Genomic DNA, 15,631 nt, shown 5'->3' with positions numbered 1-15,631 from the left:
GGGGGGGGCTCCTGGAGGGATAGTGGGAGGGACTTCCCTGGGCTACTGGCCCCTTCCCCAAAGGTGGGACCAGAGCAGGAGACTGGGTGCCCGACCGAGGCTGCTCCCGCTGGTGGCGGTGCGCTGGGCCTCACCTGTCCAGAGGGAGGCCGTGCCCTCCAGGCGGGCTTGGGGGTCTGCTCCTGGGGGGTGGCAGTGGGGACGTCCCGTTGACGGAGCCCCTGTTGGCGGAGCAGGCCCGGGACCCTGGCCGCACCACGGCGATGGTCCCGTGTAGCTGGTTGGAGATGTGCTGGGGGCTCTGCACGGGGTGGATGGGTCAGCCTGGGTGGGGGTGGCTGCTGCCCTCTGCCCTTTTCTCTGTGCGACCTGGGGCAGGTCACCCACCCGCTCTGAGCCTCGCCTCCACCCACGTCACAAGGAGCTCAGGGGTCCCTGCTTGGCACAGGCCATGTGCGTGGCACATAGCAGGGCTGGCGGCTGCCAGCCTCCTGCCTCGGGCTGCCCGGGGAGAGGAAGGAGTGGGCCCTGGGTCCCTCTCCCTCACCGTGTCCGGGGCCCAGGGATCAGGCAGGTTGGTACCCGGGGAGATTTTGGCTACTGGAGACGTCCCGTACCCCACCGGCCTTTCTGTGGGAGGAGAAACAGAGGGCAGGATGGCTGGGAGGTGCTCAGAGGGGCCGGCTCAGCGCAGAGGCCTCCCCGGCCCTGGGGCTCCAGCCTCCTGGCCTCCCCCGCCCCCAGCAGACCCTCCTCCCCGTGGACCCGCACCTGCGTGGCCGCCCTCCATCTCCTCATGGCCTTCCGGTGGCTTCGCTGTGACGGCCTTCCGGGTACCCAGGGAGGGGAGCAGCAGGGGTGACGGGGGCTCTGGGGCGCCCTCCCTGAACTGGGGCTTGGCCCTGTCTCGAGAGGGGAGGCAAGGACGGGTGGGTAAGGGAGGGCAGTGTCCCAGCGGCGATCAGAAAGGCCAGGGCGCCCTCCTGGGGACCCAGGTGACCAGGAAAGACCACCATCGTCGGCTCACACCGATGTCCCCGTGGAGCCCAGGCGTCAGAGCTGCCGTGGGTGCTGGGGCCCAGCTCCGCTTCCAGGACCTGTGCTTGCACACCAGGGGAGGTCGCATCTGCTCTGGGGAGCTGGCCTGCGGGAGCCCCTCCCCTCTGCGCCGCGTGCCCGGGCCCGTGGGCGTGCCGGGCGCCTGCTGTGCCTGAGGTGCGCAGGGTAAGGGTTGCTGGGCCCTGGTGCCTCCCTCCACTCACCCCGGGCCCCGGAGCTGCTTCACCTCCTCCTTCAAGGCATCGTTTTCCTCCTGCAGCCGGGTCAGCTCGGTTGCTGCAGAAGGCGCTGATTAGGAGGGACTGGGGAGGGGAAGCAGGGCGGGGTGGGGCCCTCACAGCCCCCAGGAGCCCCTCCTGTGCTGGCCCCAGCCCCCAGGGACCCCCCCCACCCCGGCGCCGAGGGAAAGGGGCGTGTCCTCATCGGCAGACCCTATGAGGCCTCAGGGCTCCGTAGGACCCTCCTCATCATGGGAAGGTGGGAGCTGAGGCCCCGAGAGGGCAGGGACAAACGCTGCCTGGGTAACTGACCAGTGAGGGGCATGTGGGCGCCAGCGGGGGGCTTTGCACCATTTGTCTGTGAGTTGGGGTGTGGGTGTCCCCCCCCACCGATGGCACGGCCCAGATCGCCTCTTCCCCTTTCCCCGAGACCCCTCGTCAGGCTGAGTGGGCCCTGGGGGGTCGCCGGCCCCCGCGGGAGGGATGCCCCGGGGCCGGGCTCACTGAGGAGGAAGACATGCTGCAGGCTCTGGAGCAGGGAGCTCTCGAACTCCTGCTGCTTCTTCCTGGCCAGCTCCTGGGTGACCATGCAGCGGTCGCACAGGCCGGCCCGCAGCCTGCGGGGCCGAGGGGGCGAGAGGCCGCCCTGAGCAGGGAGGCTGGGACCCGCACTGCCCCCCTCCCTGGACGAGCCCTGCCTTTCCCAAAGTGTGTTCCGTGGAAGCCCCGCCTCACGCCTACCCTGGGGGCTAAGCGCTCCCTGTGCCATTGAGTTTGGGAAGGAACCTTGAAAATGCAATCTACTTAAGGCTCTGCGATGTCCTGCGGTGGTTTAGTTTATGCCGGAGCTTCCCTAACTGGTTCTCCACAGAACCCTCCTGGGCTTCCCTGTGCGCCCTGCCCCCATCGTGAGCGTGAGCGTGAGCGTGGTGGTAGGTGCCCCCACCTGTTCTCCAGCGCCCGCAGGTTCTCCTTCAGTGCTCTCTGCTGCTCCCTGAGCTGACGGTTCTTGGCACAGAGCTCCTCCGCCCTCTGGGCGTCCCTGCGGGGGACGGGCCGCGGTGTGCGTGCTGCTCAGCCGGGGCCCCTGCGCTGCCCCGTGCCAGCCTCTCCCGTGGCCTGGGACTGCCTTGAGAAGTGGGGCCTCGCAAGGGCAATGCCAGCACGCCCAAGCGAGAGTGTTCGCGGCCTCCCTGGGGACCCTGTCTCATCCATGTGCCACCTGCAGCCTCATCTATGCAATGGGGACTTGGGGAGCCGGCCCGCGGGTCTCCAGGACTCACGACGAGTCCTCCTGTTGATAAGGATTGGTCCCGGAGGCGCCCTGCATGGACGCGGCTTGCCCAGCCCCCTGGAGGGTCCCTGTTCACTGGGGGAGGGGCTTGGACCTTGGACCAGAGACTCCCCCACCCCCCAGGCCGAGCCTCGGTGTCCGCTTCTGCATCACAGCTGGTGGCAGTTCCGGGGCCCTGGGGCTGCGGGACGTGCGCGCGAGTGGCTGGGGAACCGCTGCCCTTCCCATCCGCTGGCCCAGGGCCTGTCCTCACTCACCGGCACCTCTCTGAGTTCAGTTCCAGAAGCTTGTTCTGCAGGCCTGGAGGAGCGAGGAGAGGAGCAGAGGGTCAGGCCCAGCCGTGCTGCACCCCTGCAGCAGAGCTGGGGCATTTCCTGTCCCCGGTTGTCTGGCAGGGCCCTCTCCAGACGCCTGCTGCCTGCCTGGGTCCCCTCACTGACTCCCTGAGGCCGCCCCCTCGGCGGGCCCCCAGTCTGCACCTGCTGGCAGCTTCCGACCCCTCTCCTGGCTGCCTGGGACCCGGTCCGGGCCCAGCCTCTCCCCTCCCTGGGGTCTCTGGCTCTGGCGTCTGTCTGGAGATGGGGAAGGACCCTGATGCCGGGAGTGACCAGCTACCTGGCCAAGTCCCAAGAGGAATGTTTCTTGGGTGCTGCCAGAGTTGAAATAAAATGGGCCCTTGGGGGAGACCCCAGCAGACCCCCTCTTCCCCACCTCACTGTGGTCTGGCTTGGGCCCTAGGCTAGCCCAAGCAGCCCCTGCCCCTCTGGGTCTCCGGGGGAGGTGACCCAGGCCCTTTCGGGCTTCAGGGTGTGTGTGAAAGGTCAGAAAGGTCTCGGGAGGGTCTGGCCCGGGCACTGGAGTGAAGGGAGTGGTGTGGCTGCAGCCCTGTTGCCGGCGGGAAAATCGGACAGATGTGTCGGCCGGGCAGACCTCAGCCTGGGTGTCCTGGAGGGGAACAGAGGGGTTTCAGCTCAGCGCCCCAGAAAGTTCTAGACAGGCCTCTGGAGCCTTGAGATCCCATTGCTAGTAGGGAAGTAGGTGACCTCCCTTTTGGGAGACACCGAGGTCCCCACCTTGGGAAAGGGGCCGGTCTTGGCCAGAGCTTCTCGGCTCTCTGTGACCAGGCTGGCTTTTTAGTTTTGCTCTGATGCCAGCTGACCGTTCAGGGACCACCCCTCCAGGGCTGCGATCGGGGGCGCTGGTCTGAGGCTGGGCTCCTGACCACTTGCAGCTCTGGGCTCTGGGTCAGGACTCCCCTTCTGGGCCTGGAAGGCAAGGTCCCCAGGTTTGGCGAGATTTGGAGGCGATGTGTGGGAGCCCCCCGGCCTGGCTTTGGCCCTTAGGCTGCTGTCGGGGTGAGGGTTTGTCCATCCCAAGATGCTCACCCGTGATCTCATTCTCATGGACGTCCTTCAGCCTGTTTAGCGACTCCATGAAGCTCTCCATGGCTTCCCGTGGCCCTGGCCCTGGCCCAGGCCCCTCTGTGCTCCAGGTGGAGGGGTGGGCCCTTGGCCTCTACTGCCCCTCCGTTTCCAGCCTATGGAGCAGAAAGTGTGGAGACGGTCACATTAGCTCAGGAAGGGCCCGTGGGATGTAGGGTCCAGCAGTAGCCTGGAGAGGAGGTGGATGCCGGTCTCGGTGGGCGTGGGAGTCCTGTCTTGTGGCCACCCACCGGGTCGTGTCCATACCTGAGGGGCACGTAGAGGGACGGGACATTCTCACTTCATCTCAACTCCCTAATCCGTCCTCACAGCAAAGCAAGTGCCTGAAGGCACCAGTCCCCGCTTGGCGCTGGGGCCACGGCGGTGCGTGCGACGCGTGTTGACGAGGCCCCAGACTGGAGATGCGCGTGTCTGCCCCCAGCCAGCGGGTCAGCCAGCCAGGGCGCGTTCATCCAAAGGGAGAGCCCGCTCAGTGGGGTCCAGGCGCCCGCAGTGGCATGGATGGCCCCGTGGGGCCATGGCGGGGGCTTTGGGGGCCGGCTGGGTGTTTCCCCTGCAGGAGCCGGTGACCGTGCCCAGGTGGAAGTCTACCCAGCCGCCCCTTGTGGCCTGGGCCCTTTTTCCTGCCTGTGTTTCACCTCCATGATGTGTTTGCTAAAGATCAGGAGTGTGGGGTTGAGAGCCTAAGCTGGGAGCTGGATGAACTTTGCCCGCAGTGTGACCACCGTGAGCTCTGGCCCCTCTGAGCTGCGCTTTCTTCCTTCTGGCAGTGGCCCCGGTGCCTGTCTGGTGGGCACTGGTGAGTATCCTGCGGGGTCCCAGGGGGTCCAGCTCCTCGGAGCTGGGTGTGGGGCCGGGGCTCAGCCCAGCGACAGCTTCCTCACCACGGCGCCAGGCACCACCCTCCACCAGGCGAGAGCCCCTGAGTCCTTGTGGCAGACCTCTGGTGGTGGGTACCGAGGCCACCATCGCCCACCACTGTCCAGCTCTGTGTCACCATCTGTCACAGAGCTGGGAGTCAGACGCACAGCTCACAGAGCCAGATCTGCGCAGATGCCACCAGCAAAGACCCCCGCCGTCGCTGTCTCCAGGCCAGGTGGTGGCAGCCCCCCTGTTCCCTCCTTGTCCTCGGCCTGAGGAGCCCTGGGGGTCAGCTGACCCTGAAAATGAGCGTCTGGGGTCCTGGCACTCCCGACTCCTCTGCCGGCATCCTACCCTGATCTGCCAGCAGCAGCTCCTGGTTTGCCTGCTGTACACTCCCGGAACCTGCCCCAGAACCTCACCTTGCTTTCTTTCATGGCGCCCGCCTGGCCCAAGCCACCACCCCACTGCTGGTGCACTGCTGGCTCTGCATGGGCCCCCCAGCTTCCATGTCTCTCCCCAGGAAGCACTCTCTGTACAAGCCCTGGGGACCTCTGCTCAGAGCTCCCCGCGGGAGGCCATGCCTGATCCCCCCCAGGGCCCACTGGAGGAGGGGCGTGCTCTCGCTTGCATTTCAGAGTTTGCCCCAAGACTGCAGTGTTTGCGGCAACAGTCCCCAAACTGGAAACCCTCAACCGCCTGCTGGCGAATGTCCTGCGGTGGCAGGAACGGTGCCGTCCCATGCCATTACAGTTCCCACCGCAGAGCTCAGAGTACCAGGGAAGCCTCGGCTTCCAGATGCGAGGCTGGGACCAGCGAGAGGACGGAGCGCGGTCCCGTGTCCTGTGGTGGCCACGGGAGCTGGCGGGCAGGGCCAGATGGGGTGTGCCGTGGGGGTGAGCGGCGGGAAGGTGGAGCTCCCCAAACTCATTGTAGACCTGCCTGGCTTCTGGGACACTCCCGAGCCATGGCCAGGGGAGTGGGGGAGTTGCATGACAGCTCTGTGTCGGGTGGGTGAGGGCTCTGGGAACAAGGGGAGCTTGGGAGGGTCCCCCTCCTCGAGGCTGGGAGCCAGAGGGATGTCCTGGCAGGTTAGGGGAAAGGATTGCTGCATTGCAGAGGCTGGGGGAGACCAGGGCTCGAGCGGGGTGTACGTGAGAATCTCGGCCCCACTTCCCGAACCCATCTAACCCCGATCACGTTGCAAGGAGCCCACTTTCCAGATGGGGAAACTGAGGCCCAGAGAGATCAAGTCACGCTCCCTGGCCACCCAGTGGGAAGAGGGGGTCGGGGCTTGAATTCACTCTGGCGCTGAGGATGTGCCCTCACCCGGTGGACCAGGTACGCACTCCAGGTGGCCCTGCTCTGCCGCCGGCTCTGGGGGAGGTTGGCCGGGGAGGGGCCGAGCCACTGCGCCTGAAATTCCACCCAGACCCGTCTGTCCCGCTGCTCTTCCCCACAGAGCCAGAGCCTGCTGCCTGCCGCGGCATGTGGGCAGGGCCAATGCTCGTAAAGGAGCCGCTCCGGGGAGCCTGCAGTGCCCCTGGGGCTGGGAGAGGCTCTGTGGACACCAGGTGTGAGTGAGAGACCAGCACCGTTCCTTATCCCGATGCTGTGGTGTGGAGGCCCCGTTGGTAAAGGTCCAGGGCGCCCTCTGTCCCCCATACCCTGGCTCCTCTCTGTATCCAAACCATCCCAAACACCCAGGGCCCCGCCTGGCTGCCCCTCTCGGGGTCTCTGATGGACAGGGGGAGACACCCTCCTGCATGGCGGGCAGGGAAGCAGCATGGACGCGGGTCCTGGGCAGGATGTGCAAGCGGCTGGGGGCACAGCTGGAAGGGACGCATCCTGCCGGGAGCCCCGCGTTTCCCAGGGAGGACCGGGGCCATCCAGCCCCTGGTGACAGTGCCATGGGGGTGGTGTGACTTCCCCGGGCAGGCAGGTGACCGAAGGGCGTTTGGCCTGTGAAGTGGACGGTCTCCTGGGGCAGCCCCTGTCCCAGCCCCACCCTCGGTGTGGGGAGGGTCCAAGGAAGCTGCAGGAGGAGGAGGGAGGCGGGTCCCCGCCCGAGGTGAATGTGGTGGCTGTGAGTAAGAAGGATCCCCGCTGTAGAAGCGCACAGGGTCTCCTGCCAGGGGTTGGGGGCCCAGCCGCCCCGCTGGCTGTGCTGTGTGTGCCAGGTGTGCAGCGCCGCCGGGTGGGGCGCTGGGGCTTCAGGGAGCTCCAGGCAGAGGGCTGTCCCCCAGGCCTGGGGTGGGGCTGCAGTGGTGCTAGGATGAGGGAGCAGGCCCGTGGGGCGGGGCTCCGGGCTGCTGCCTCCGGGCCGGGGGTGGGGTGACGGGGGTGGGGGTGGGGGGCTGCGTACAGGGGAGGGCGGCCCGAGTTGCCGGCTGGGGTGGGGGAGGGCCTGGGGGCAGAGGCCTGAGAGCTGCTCCCCGGGATCCCGCAGGGATCCCAGCCCCTCCTACTCGGGCTGGGAGGAGCCCCGGAAGGAGCAGGTGGGAGGGAGGGGCCGTGACCCTGCCCGCCTGCCCCTCACACAGGGCAGAATCAGCCGGGGCAGGGGACCTCCAAGCCCACAGGTCCCTGTCCTGCCTTTAGCCTCTGCGTGACCGGGACAAGTGCTTTACCTCTCTGGGCCTCAGTTTCCTCATCTGGGGGGTAATTCCACCCCCACATCAGGTTGTTGTTAGGCTCCACCAAGTAACGTGTGTCCAGGTGACACGTGCCCGGGTGACGTGTACTCAGCACTGGCAGGTGCTCAGTTAACTGCGGGTGGAGACCCTGCGTCCACCGCGTGCAGTGCCCCCAGCAGGACCTCCCCCACAGGCGGCCCCAGGAGTCCAGCGGTGCAGCTTACAGGAGCCCCTTCTCCCTCGGACAAGTTCAAGTGCCATTGCCACAAACGCCCTTTGCGGGAGGACAAGAACGCCCCCTCACCCTGAGTTCAGGGCAGAGGTCTCAGATTCCAGCAGTGATGGTACACACTCGCTCACTGAGCGGACAGTCACAGGGCCCACTGGGTCCTGGTGGCCGTGTCTGGGGGAGGCGCCCCCCGGACCCCCTGCACAGAGGAGGCCGCCGAAGCGCCAGCTGTGGCCCCGGGCCGGGCTCTGCCGGGCTGAGCAGCAAAGCCCACGGTGGTGAGGCTCTTGCCTTGCTCCTGGGTCCACCGGGGCCTCAGACTGCTCACTCCCTGGCCGCCTTCCCTTGCTGGAGCCTCTTCTCCAGCAGGTCCCTCGGGCGCAGGAGCACCTAGCCCCCGATTATGCTCCTTCTCTGCCACTGATCTGTCTACCCACCTACCCGTAACACAAGGACAACGACACAGCAGCAACAATAGCGGTGGCCTCGGTTTCCCAAGCGTCCGGTCAGCCAAGCGCTGGGCCGGGGCTCTACACGCTGTGTGGCGTCTACTGCAACGTCCCATAGCTCCTCTGAAGAAGCGGAGTGATCCCAGGGACACTCAGCCTGCCTGTCACCAAGGGACCAGGCGGGGCCAGGCACACCGTCCAAGCCCTCGGAATGTTCTTGGCACGAGCGTTTATGGAGCACCTGCTGTGTGCCCAGGCTCGGCCCACACGTGTCATTCCGAGAAGGCTCTGACCGTCCCATTCGACAGATTCAGGCACTGAGGCTCGAAGCAGGTAAGAGGCTCTGGTGTCTCTGTGTGGCCTCAGTGGTGATGGGCGAAGCCCCTTCCCTGGCAACTCTAGCCAAGTCACTGTCCCGGCTGTGCCTCAGTGTCCCGGGCCACGAAACAGACGGTGGGGTGTCCTGGCCCAGATCCCGGAGGCTGGAGGGAGTCTGCGCCACCGCCTTGGGCCGTCGGGTCTCCTCGATGTGGTGGGCATCCAGTGCCCATCGCCCACAGGCGGTCAGGGGCCCGCCGGCCAGCCCCCACGCCCAGGCGCCCGGCAGGAGTGTCACGTGCAGTGAGTCACAGGGCTCACGTTGCCCGTGGAGTGGCCCCGGCAGTCCCCGCTTTCCAGATGACGAATCTGCAGCTCAGAGCGATGTCACCTGTCCACAGTCACCAGCTTGCAAGGGACATGGCCAGTGCAGCCTCCTGGCGACCTCCTGGGCAAGTTCAGATGGCAGGTTGAATCCACAGAGGTGCCACTGCCGGGACGGTTTCTGACATCGCCAGACACATAGACCCATGACACATGTGCACACATGTGTGACGCCCACACCCACACATGCAGACACAACAGCATCCCAACATGCATGTGCACACCAGAGAAACGCCAAGCACCTGGGTGCCGCCCTCAGCCACCTCCCCCGCTGCACACACAACACCGCCCGGGCGCGGGGCGAGCGGCCTGCACGTGTGCGCACATTCTCGTGCGTGTGCACACGTGCACAGAGGTGCAAGGCAGATGCGCGCTCGCTCAGCGCGAGGCCGAGGTGTCGCTGGGTGGCTCAGGTGACAGCGGGCCCTGCAGCCCGACTCCTTGAGGATGGGCCGGGGGGGGCTTCCCTGGCGGTCCAGCGGTTAAGACTCTGCGCTCCCAATGCAGGACGCCCACCTGGTCAGGGAACTAGATCCCACATGCTGCAACTAAGAGTTGGCGTGCCACAGTTAAGACCTGGTGCGACCAAATAAGTAAATAAATAAATATTTTTTAAAAAAAGGATGGGCTGGCCCCACGGCTGCTGTGCCTTTGTGGGCTGCCTCCAGAGGCCTGGCTGGGGGAGCTGAGCGGGACCCGAGGCCCCCGGGAGCCATTTGTCGCTGCCTCCCAGGGGACAGCGAGCTGAGGGCAGCCAAGTGTCCCACCGTGCCCGGCTCTGAGCTGGGGCTGGCTGCACCACGCACCACCCCTCACTCCTCGGCTGCACCCTTTCTGACCCGGGAGGGTCTAGGCAGTGGGGCGGGTCCCGGATGAAGTGGCAGGCCACCGGCCCCTTGCTGGTGCCCCCAGACCCTCACCCGACGATGGCAGTGCCAGGCCCAGCCTTGGCTCACCCAGGCCCTCTGCCCAAGAAGCCCTCTGAGACCCCTGCCCCCACTCGGTCCCCTGGACCAGGTGCCCCAGAGCCGGTGGCTGTGCCCCCTAGGCCAGCCCCGCTGCCGGGCCCACCTCCTGCCCAGCAAGCCGGGGCTGGGCCTCCGCCTTCGTGGCAGGCACCCTGACAGTGACCCCAGCTCATGCACCCCCTTCCCTTGCCCCCGACTGCTGAAGGTACTCACAGGGCCCCCCGTCCGCATCGACCTCCGTGGACCTCCGCTCGGATCCGGAATGTCCCGCCCGAGAGATGGAAGCCAGCACTGTGAACTTGCTTGAGAACAAGACATAATTTTGGCCAAACCCGCTTGACAGGTTTTCGATTCCCCCGGCCAGGAGCAGAAAGGAGGCAGAGACTGCCCCAAGCCGCCCAACGGGTTCTGCCGTCGCACAGAAAGTGGCAAAACGGGTCGGGTCTGAACCCTCATAGAGATGGGATTGTTTCCCCATAATTACCGCCTGGCCCGTGCCTCTGGCCGGAGTGGGCCGGGCAGCAAGGAGAATCCAGGGCCTGGACGGGGACGCGAGGGGCAGGGCAGCGGGGGCGGGCGGGGCAGCGGGGGTGGGGGGGGCGGGCAGGAGGGAGCAGTCGTCACCTTGGGGCAGAGGGGGGCGGCAGCGGCGCCTCCTGCCTCTCCCCCTGGCTCCCGCAGGCTGACCTTTCTGGCCTCAGTTTCCTTGTCTGTAAACTGGGGATAATGATGGCAGGCCTGTCCCTATCAGGGCTCTGTAGATGGACATCCAGAAGTGGGGTTGGCGGCGGCCCTGCTGGGTTGGAGGCCCCTGCCGGGCACTGCCCCCTCCGCGCTCCCACCCCAGCGGAGAGCAGGCGGGTGGGCACCTCTGGGTCTCAGGGCAGCCCGGGGTGCCCCGTGGGGCGGTGAGTGCAGGAGCCGGGCGTTGCGGTGTTCCATGTTTGTCCTCCGCTCGGCGACCCTGTGGCCGCACTCATGCCGAGAAGAGCTGGCCTCCGAGGGCCGCAGCCTCTGACCAGCCCTCCCCCGCTGGCCCACAGCCCTCCCCCGCCCCCCTGCTCCCTCCGACAGCCCCCGCCCTGTGCTCCCCTCCCCCCCACCTCCAGCTCCGCGCAGGAGCCCTCCCCCAAGGGCGCCTGAGGGAACCCCGGTGATTGCTCAGGGCTCAGTGGGGGCGGACCCAGGCTCCAGGCCAGCCGCCCTGGTGAGGTCCCAGAGGCACTTCCTGCTCCCTGGCGAGGCCTCTGCTGGCCACTGCTGGCCGGCCCTGGGCTCTCAGGGGAGCAGCGGTCAGCCGGGCACCCCAGGGCCCAGCCTCAGACCAGCCAGGGTCAGCCTACCTGAGCCCTGTTCCCCTCCCCCCACCTCAGCCAGGTTTGAATCCTGACTCTGCCCCTTGAGAGCTGGGCCACCTTGGGCCGGTTACCCAAACTCCCTGAGCCACGGCCTCACGAAAGTGAAGCCATCGGCTTCAGGACGGCGGCTGGGCCAGGGACCTCCCCAGGAGGTGCTCACCGTGTTGGTCAGTGGATGGGGCAGGGGCTCCGCCTGGACCGTGTTAGTAGTTGAGCAAACGCTCTGGTCTCCTAAAGACAAGCTCACTGCTACCCCACAGCCCAGGGACCTGAGGTGCTCACGGCGCCGTGTCCATAGCCATGCAAGCGTGCCTCAGGGGGCGCGTGGAGGAGCGTTCCTCGGGCCACGCACATGCGGCGGCCGCGAGGAGCATGCCTCGGACACACCAGCGATGCAGTGAATGTCAGGCATCCGGCCGGGCGGGGCGCCGCTCCGCGGGGGGACGCCAGGAGGGAACAGCCAGAGGCAGTGGGAGGCCGCCAGGGTCCAGGGTCGGGGTGGACAGAGGGCAGCAGAGACTTCCCAGTTCTGACGGCTAGTTCTGTACCTCATTGTGGTGGCGGTGATTACAAGGGAGTGTCTGTTTGGCAAAACTCAACAACTTACACTTAAAAAGTGTGTTTTATGTTTTCTGCAAATGATACCCCAATCAAGTTTTTCTTTTAGAAGGAGTACACTTTGTTTATTAGAGTAGTTTTAGGTTCACAGCAAAATGAGAAGGAGACACAGTGATTTCCCGTATGCCCCCTACCCACACACATACACAGCCTCCCCCATTATCCACACCCCCCACCAGACGGTGCATTTGTTGCAACCGGTGAACCTACGCTGACACCTCATCCCCGCCCAGGGTCCACAGTTTACATCAGGGCTCACTCTTGGCGACGTACATTCTACGGGTTTGGACAAATGTATAATGGCATGTATCCAGCTTTACAGTATCTTACGGAGTAGTTTCACTGCCCTAAAAATCCTCTGTTCTCCTCCTGTTCACCCCTCCCTCCCCATTAATCTCTGGCGACCCCTGCTCTTTTTACTGTCTCCATAGTTCTGCCTTTTCCAGAATGGCGTAGAGTGGAATCACGCGGTCTGTAGCTTTTTCGGATTGGCTTCTTTCACTTAGAAAAACGCATTTACATTTCCTCTCCGTCTTTCCATGGCTTGATAGCTCATTTCTTTCTAGTGCTATTCAGCTGGATATTATTCAATACTCCGCTGTCTGGGTGGATCACAGTTTATTTATCCATTCACCTGCTGAAGGACATCTTGATTGCAACCAAGTTGTGGCAGTTATGAATAAAGCTGTTATAAACATCCACATGCAGGTTTTGGTGCGGACATAATTTTCAGATCCTTTGGGTAAGTGTGAAGGAGCAGGATTGCTAGATGGTATGGTAAGAGCATGTTTAGTTTTGTAAGAATAAAGTTGATTTTTATATAAATTTATTTATTTAGTTTTGGCTGTGTTGGGTCTCCGTTGCTGTGCGAGGGCTTTCTCCGGTTGCGGCGAGCGGGGGCCGCTCTTCAGCGCGGTGCGCGGGCCTCTCACTGCCGCGGCCTCTCTTGTTGCGGAGCACAGGCTCCAGACGCGCAGGCTCAGTAGTTGGGGCTCACGGGCCTAGTTGCTCCACGGCATGTGGGATCCTCCCAGACCAGGGCTCGAACCCGTGTCCCCTGCACTGGCAGGCGGACTCCCAACCACTGCGCCACCAGGGAAGCCCTAAAGTTGATTTTAAAAAAGCATTTCACTCTCTAGGGCCGGGGGCCGGGTGTGACCATCCGTTGCCCACGCTCTGCCCAGCAGCTCCAGCCCTTGGCTCCGGCCCTGCCTGCCGGGCAGCCCCAGCCCCAGCCTGGCCTTGGGGCAGGACACTGGCTTTGGGCTCTGGCCTCATTTGCTGTGTGCCCTGATTTCTTTCGGGCCTTGTCTGGGTTCTGGCGCGGCCGCTGGGCTGCGGAGAGGCCACCGCTCCCACCCTGTCTTGGGGAAGCGAGTAGCTGGACCTGACATCCCTGATGGGGTCCTGTCCCCTCCCTCTGGCCGACCTGTTTGCACGGCGGGTGCGGGCTGGAGGACGAATAGGTGTCTTCCTGCTTTGCAGCCGGGGCCCCCTATTCCCCCTGTCCTGCTGGACTCACAACAGCTGTCCTTGAATGTGGGCCAGAAGGCAAGCGCTTTCCTGTAGCAGCACCTTTGCCTTCTCTTCTCTGGGGGAAACTGAGGCCAGGGAGGTGAGGTGCCCAGCCCAGGACATCACCTGCTGCAGGACTTGAACCCAGGTTTGTCTGAGAGCAGCACCTCAGCCTTCCCACCACGATGCAGCCCCTCTCCGCATGTGGGGAGTCAGGCCCTGGGGGGTGGGCCTCCCCGGGTGGGGTCCCAGGCTGCACCCCCCCGCCTCGTACACCCCCCCACAAGCTTCTTTCTCAAACTCTCCTCCCGCCTCTGTGTGTTCATGTCTGGCCTGGGGGCTCCTGGCCTGGGGCCCACGATGGGCTGCAAGGTAGGGGCGGAGGGTCTGAGACCCTCTGAAGTGGGTGAGACCGTGGGTGTGCTTGTTTCTAAGAGAGTCTGGGAGGGTCTGGCTGTGACCTTGGGAAGCTCTGCTGGTCCCATCGGACCAGCTGTCCCCTCTGGGGATCCATACCCGCCTTCAGGGCTCAGTCCCTCCTAGACTGAACCCCCAGATGGAGACCTGGTCAGAGCCAGCACTCACACAGGTCAGGTATGCAGTTGGTGCGCCATAAACGTCGCTCTTTTGTTGAGAAGGTTCCTAGTGCTACAGCCTGGCTCAGATGCCCAGGTGAGCCCCTCCTGGATGCCTTGCCAGGACGAGCCCCCCTATACCTCCAAGGCAACCCTGGCACCCACCACCAGGCACCCTGTCTGCAGGTCAGAGGTGACAGGCCCTGCTCCTCCAGGATGCTGCAGCCCTGAGGGGAAGAAGCATGTCTGTCTTCTTCTGGCCACATAGTGGGGGGGCTCGGGGAGCCCCCATCTCAGGGGAGGGTTGGGCGGTGCAGTCAGGATTCACTCCCACCCCTTCCCGTGTGGCCCACCCCAACCTGGAAGATGGAGATGATGACAGTGTCCACCATAGACGGGGCGGGGGGGGCAGCCCACGGGGGACCGTAGAGGGCCTGGCGTCCTGGGAGCCCGGGAAGGGGGCAGCGGGCGTGGGGCGGATCCAGGAGTCTGGGACGGTCCCCACTGCCCCCGGGACACCAGGAGCTCGTGCACTGCAGCCACGGGCCTTGCGGTTCTGGGGAAGCGGCCTTGACCCGAGGACCCGTCAGGGCGCAGAGTCTGCGGGCATGGGGGAGAACACACAGGGCCCCAGCGCGTGCCCCCTGAGAAACCCTGCCGGGGCAGGTGGGCTGGCCGTTCTCCCAGCCCTAGCCCTGCCCCGCACCCAGACCCGAAGACAATGAAGCTTCACTCTCCAGCCAGGCCAACGGCCACATCAGCCCGACACTCCCAGGCGACACCTCCTGGCCTTGCCGCCGCCACTGTGCAGGGACCAGTCACCCCCAGGGCCAGGGGAGATGGGGGCGCACAGCTTCATTCCGGCTCACCCCCTCCTCCCCAGACGTGTGCGGACACCAAACATATGGCATTCGTTCCTGTGTTAATACAGGCCGCACGGGTTGGGAGCGCTGGGGCCAGCCTGGTGCGGGTGAGCTGGGAAGGCACAGCCGCCTCAGGTCCCGCCTGGCTGTTCACAGAGCACCGCTGTCTGCAGGCTGCGACAGGAGGGAGGCACCTCTTTCCAGAGCCCCGCTGAGTGTGGGCCCCGGTGATACATGATCGCCCTGGTCACGTGAGCTGGAGCTGGTGCCGGTGCCGTGGGGAAAAGGAAGCAAAGGCCTGTTAGTGACAGGGTGAGGGCGCCCTGAGATCGGGTGCAGAGCAGGAGGCTTCCGCTGAGACCAGAGGGAGGAGCGGGCTGAAGGGTGACGTAGGGTGGGAACAGGGGGCGAAGCTGAGTGGCTGGAGAGTGCCCGTGGGGTGGCGGGGTCCACGAGGTCGGGGAGGGGTGATGTGGTCCCTTCCCAAGCCCGGCAGCTTGGGGGACCCTGGTTCAGGCCTCAGTTTCCCTGTTCATCTGACCGGCCGCCGCCAAGGCCCTGCCTGGGAAGGCTGGATCAGCTCTTCGGACACGAAAGTCCAGGAAAACGCCCCGTGAGGTCTGGGACGCCCCTCCCGCTGTGCCGCGACTGAGGGGCCATCGGGAGAGCCGCAGCTGGCCGGGGCTCAGGCACAGGCACCACTGGGTAGGCCAGCAGCTTCCAGGAGCAGCAGGCAAAGCTTCTCTGCCTCTCGGGCAGTGGGCGGAAGAAGGGGGAAGGAGGAGCAAGGGCAGCTGGGGGCACCGCCCAGCCTGAGGAGGGGCATCTGGGGGGAGGGTCTGGG

At 65.3% G+C, this 15,631-nt stretch overlaps 1 protein-coding gene across 3 annotated transcripts; it reads right to left on the bottom strand.

The window, feature by feature from the left end:
• Window positions 1–9: 9 nt before the first annotated feature.
• Window positions 10–10,158, bottom strand: LOC129392789 (RBBP8 N-terminal-like protein). 3 transcript variants are annotated; one of them, XM_055090817.1, is made up of 9 exons: window positions 10,072–10,158; window positions 3,957–4,108; window positions 2,829–2,871; window positions 2,224–2,319; window positions 1,782–1,894; window positions 1,263–1,335; window positions 772–902; window positions 548–630; window positions 10–301 (listed from the first exon to the last, which is right to left on the bottom strand). In XM_055090817.1, the coding sequence occupies exons 2-9, from the start codon at window positions 4,015–4,017 to the stop codon at window positions 131–133; spliced, it is 771 nt and encodes a 256-aa protein (XP_054946792.1). In that variant the 5' UTR covers window positions 4,018–4,108; window positions 10,072–10,158; the 3' UTR covers window positions 10–130. The 3 variants fall into 3 exon arrangements, with proteins under 3 accessions (XP_054946792.1, XP_054946790.1, XP_054946791.1); XM_055090815.1 differs by lacking the exon at window positions 10,072–10,158 and adding an exon at window positions 3,288–3,516 and having other exon boundaries at window positions 3,957–4,102; XM_055090816.1 differs by lacking the exons at window positions 548–630; window positions 10,072–10,158 and adding an exon at window positions 3,288–3,516 and having other exon boundaries at window positions 772–906; window positions 1,286–1,335; window positions 3,957–4,102.
• Window positions 10,159–15,631: the final 5,473 nt, after the last annotated feature.

This window comes from Physeter macrocephalus, chromosome 14 (assembly GCF_002837175.3).
Source record: "Physeter macrocephalus isolate SW-GA chromosome 14, ASM283717v5, whole genome shotgun sequence".
In the NCBI taxonomy this organism is placed as follows: domain Eukaryota; kingdom Metazoa; phylum Chordata; class Mammalia; order Artiodactyla; family Physeteridae; genus Physeter; species Physeter macrocephalus.
The sequence above is the reverse complement of the archived record's forward strand: the minus strand, read 5'-3'. Positions and strand labels throughout refer to the sequence as shown.

Bases quoted from the DNA above. Each gene is read 5' to 3' on its own strand.
- LOC129392789 (XM_055090815.1), bottom strand. The intron at 1,895-2,223 runs GTGGGGGCACCT...TCGGCCCCGCAG, and splicing joins CTGCGGGCGCTGGAGAACAG to GCTGCGGGCCGGCCTGTGCG. The intron at 302-547 runs GTGAGGGAGAGG...CACCCCGTGCAG, and splicing joins ATCCCTGGGCCCCGGACACG to AGCCCCCAGCACATCTCCAA.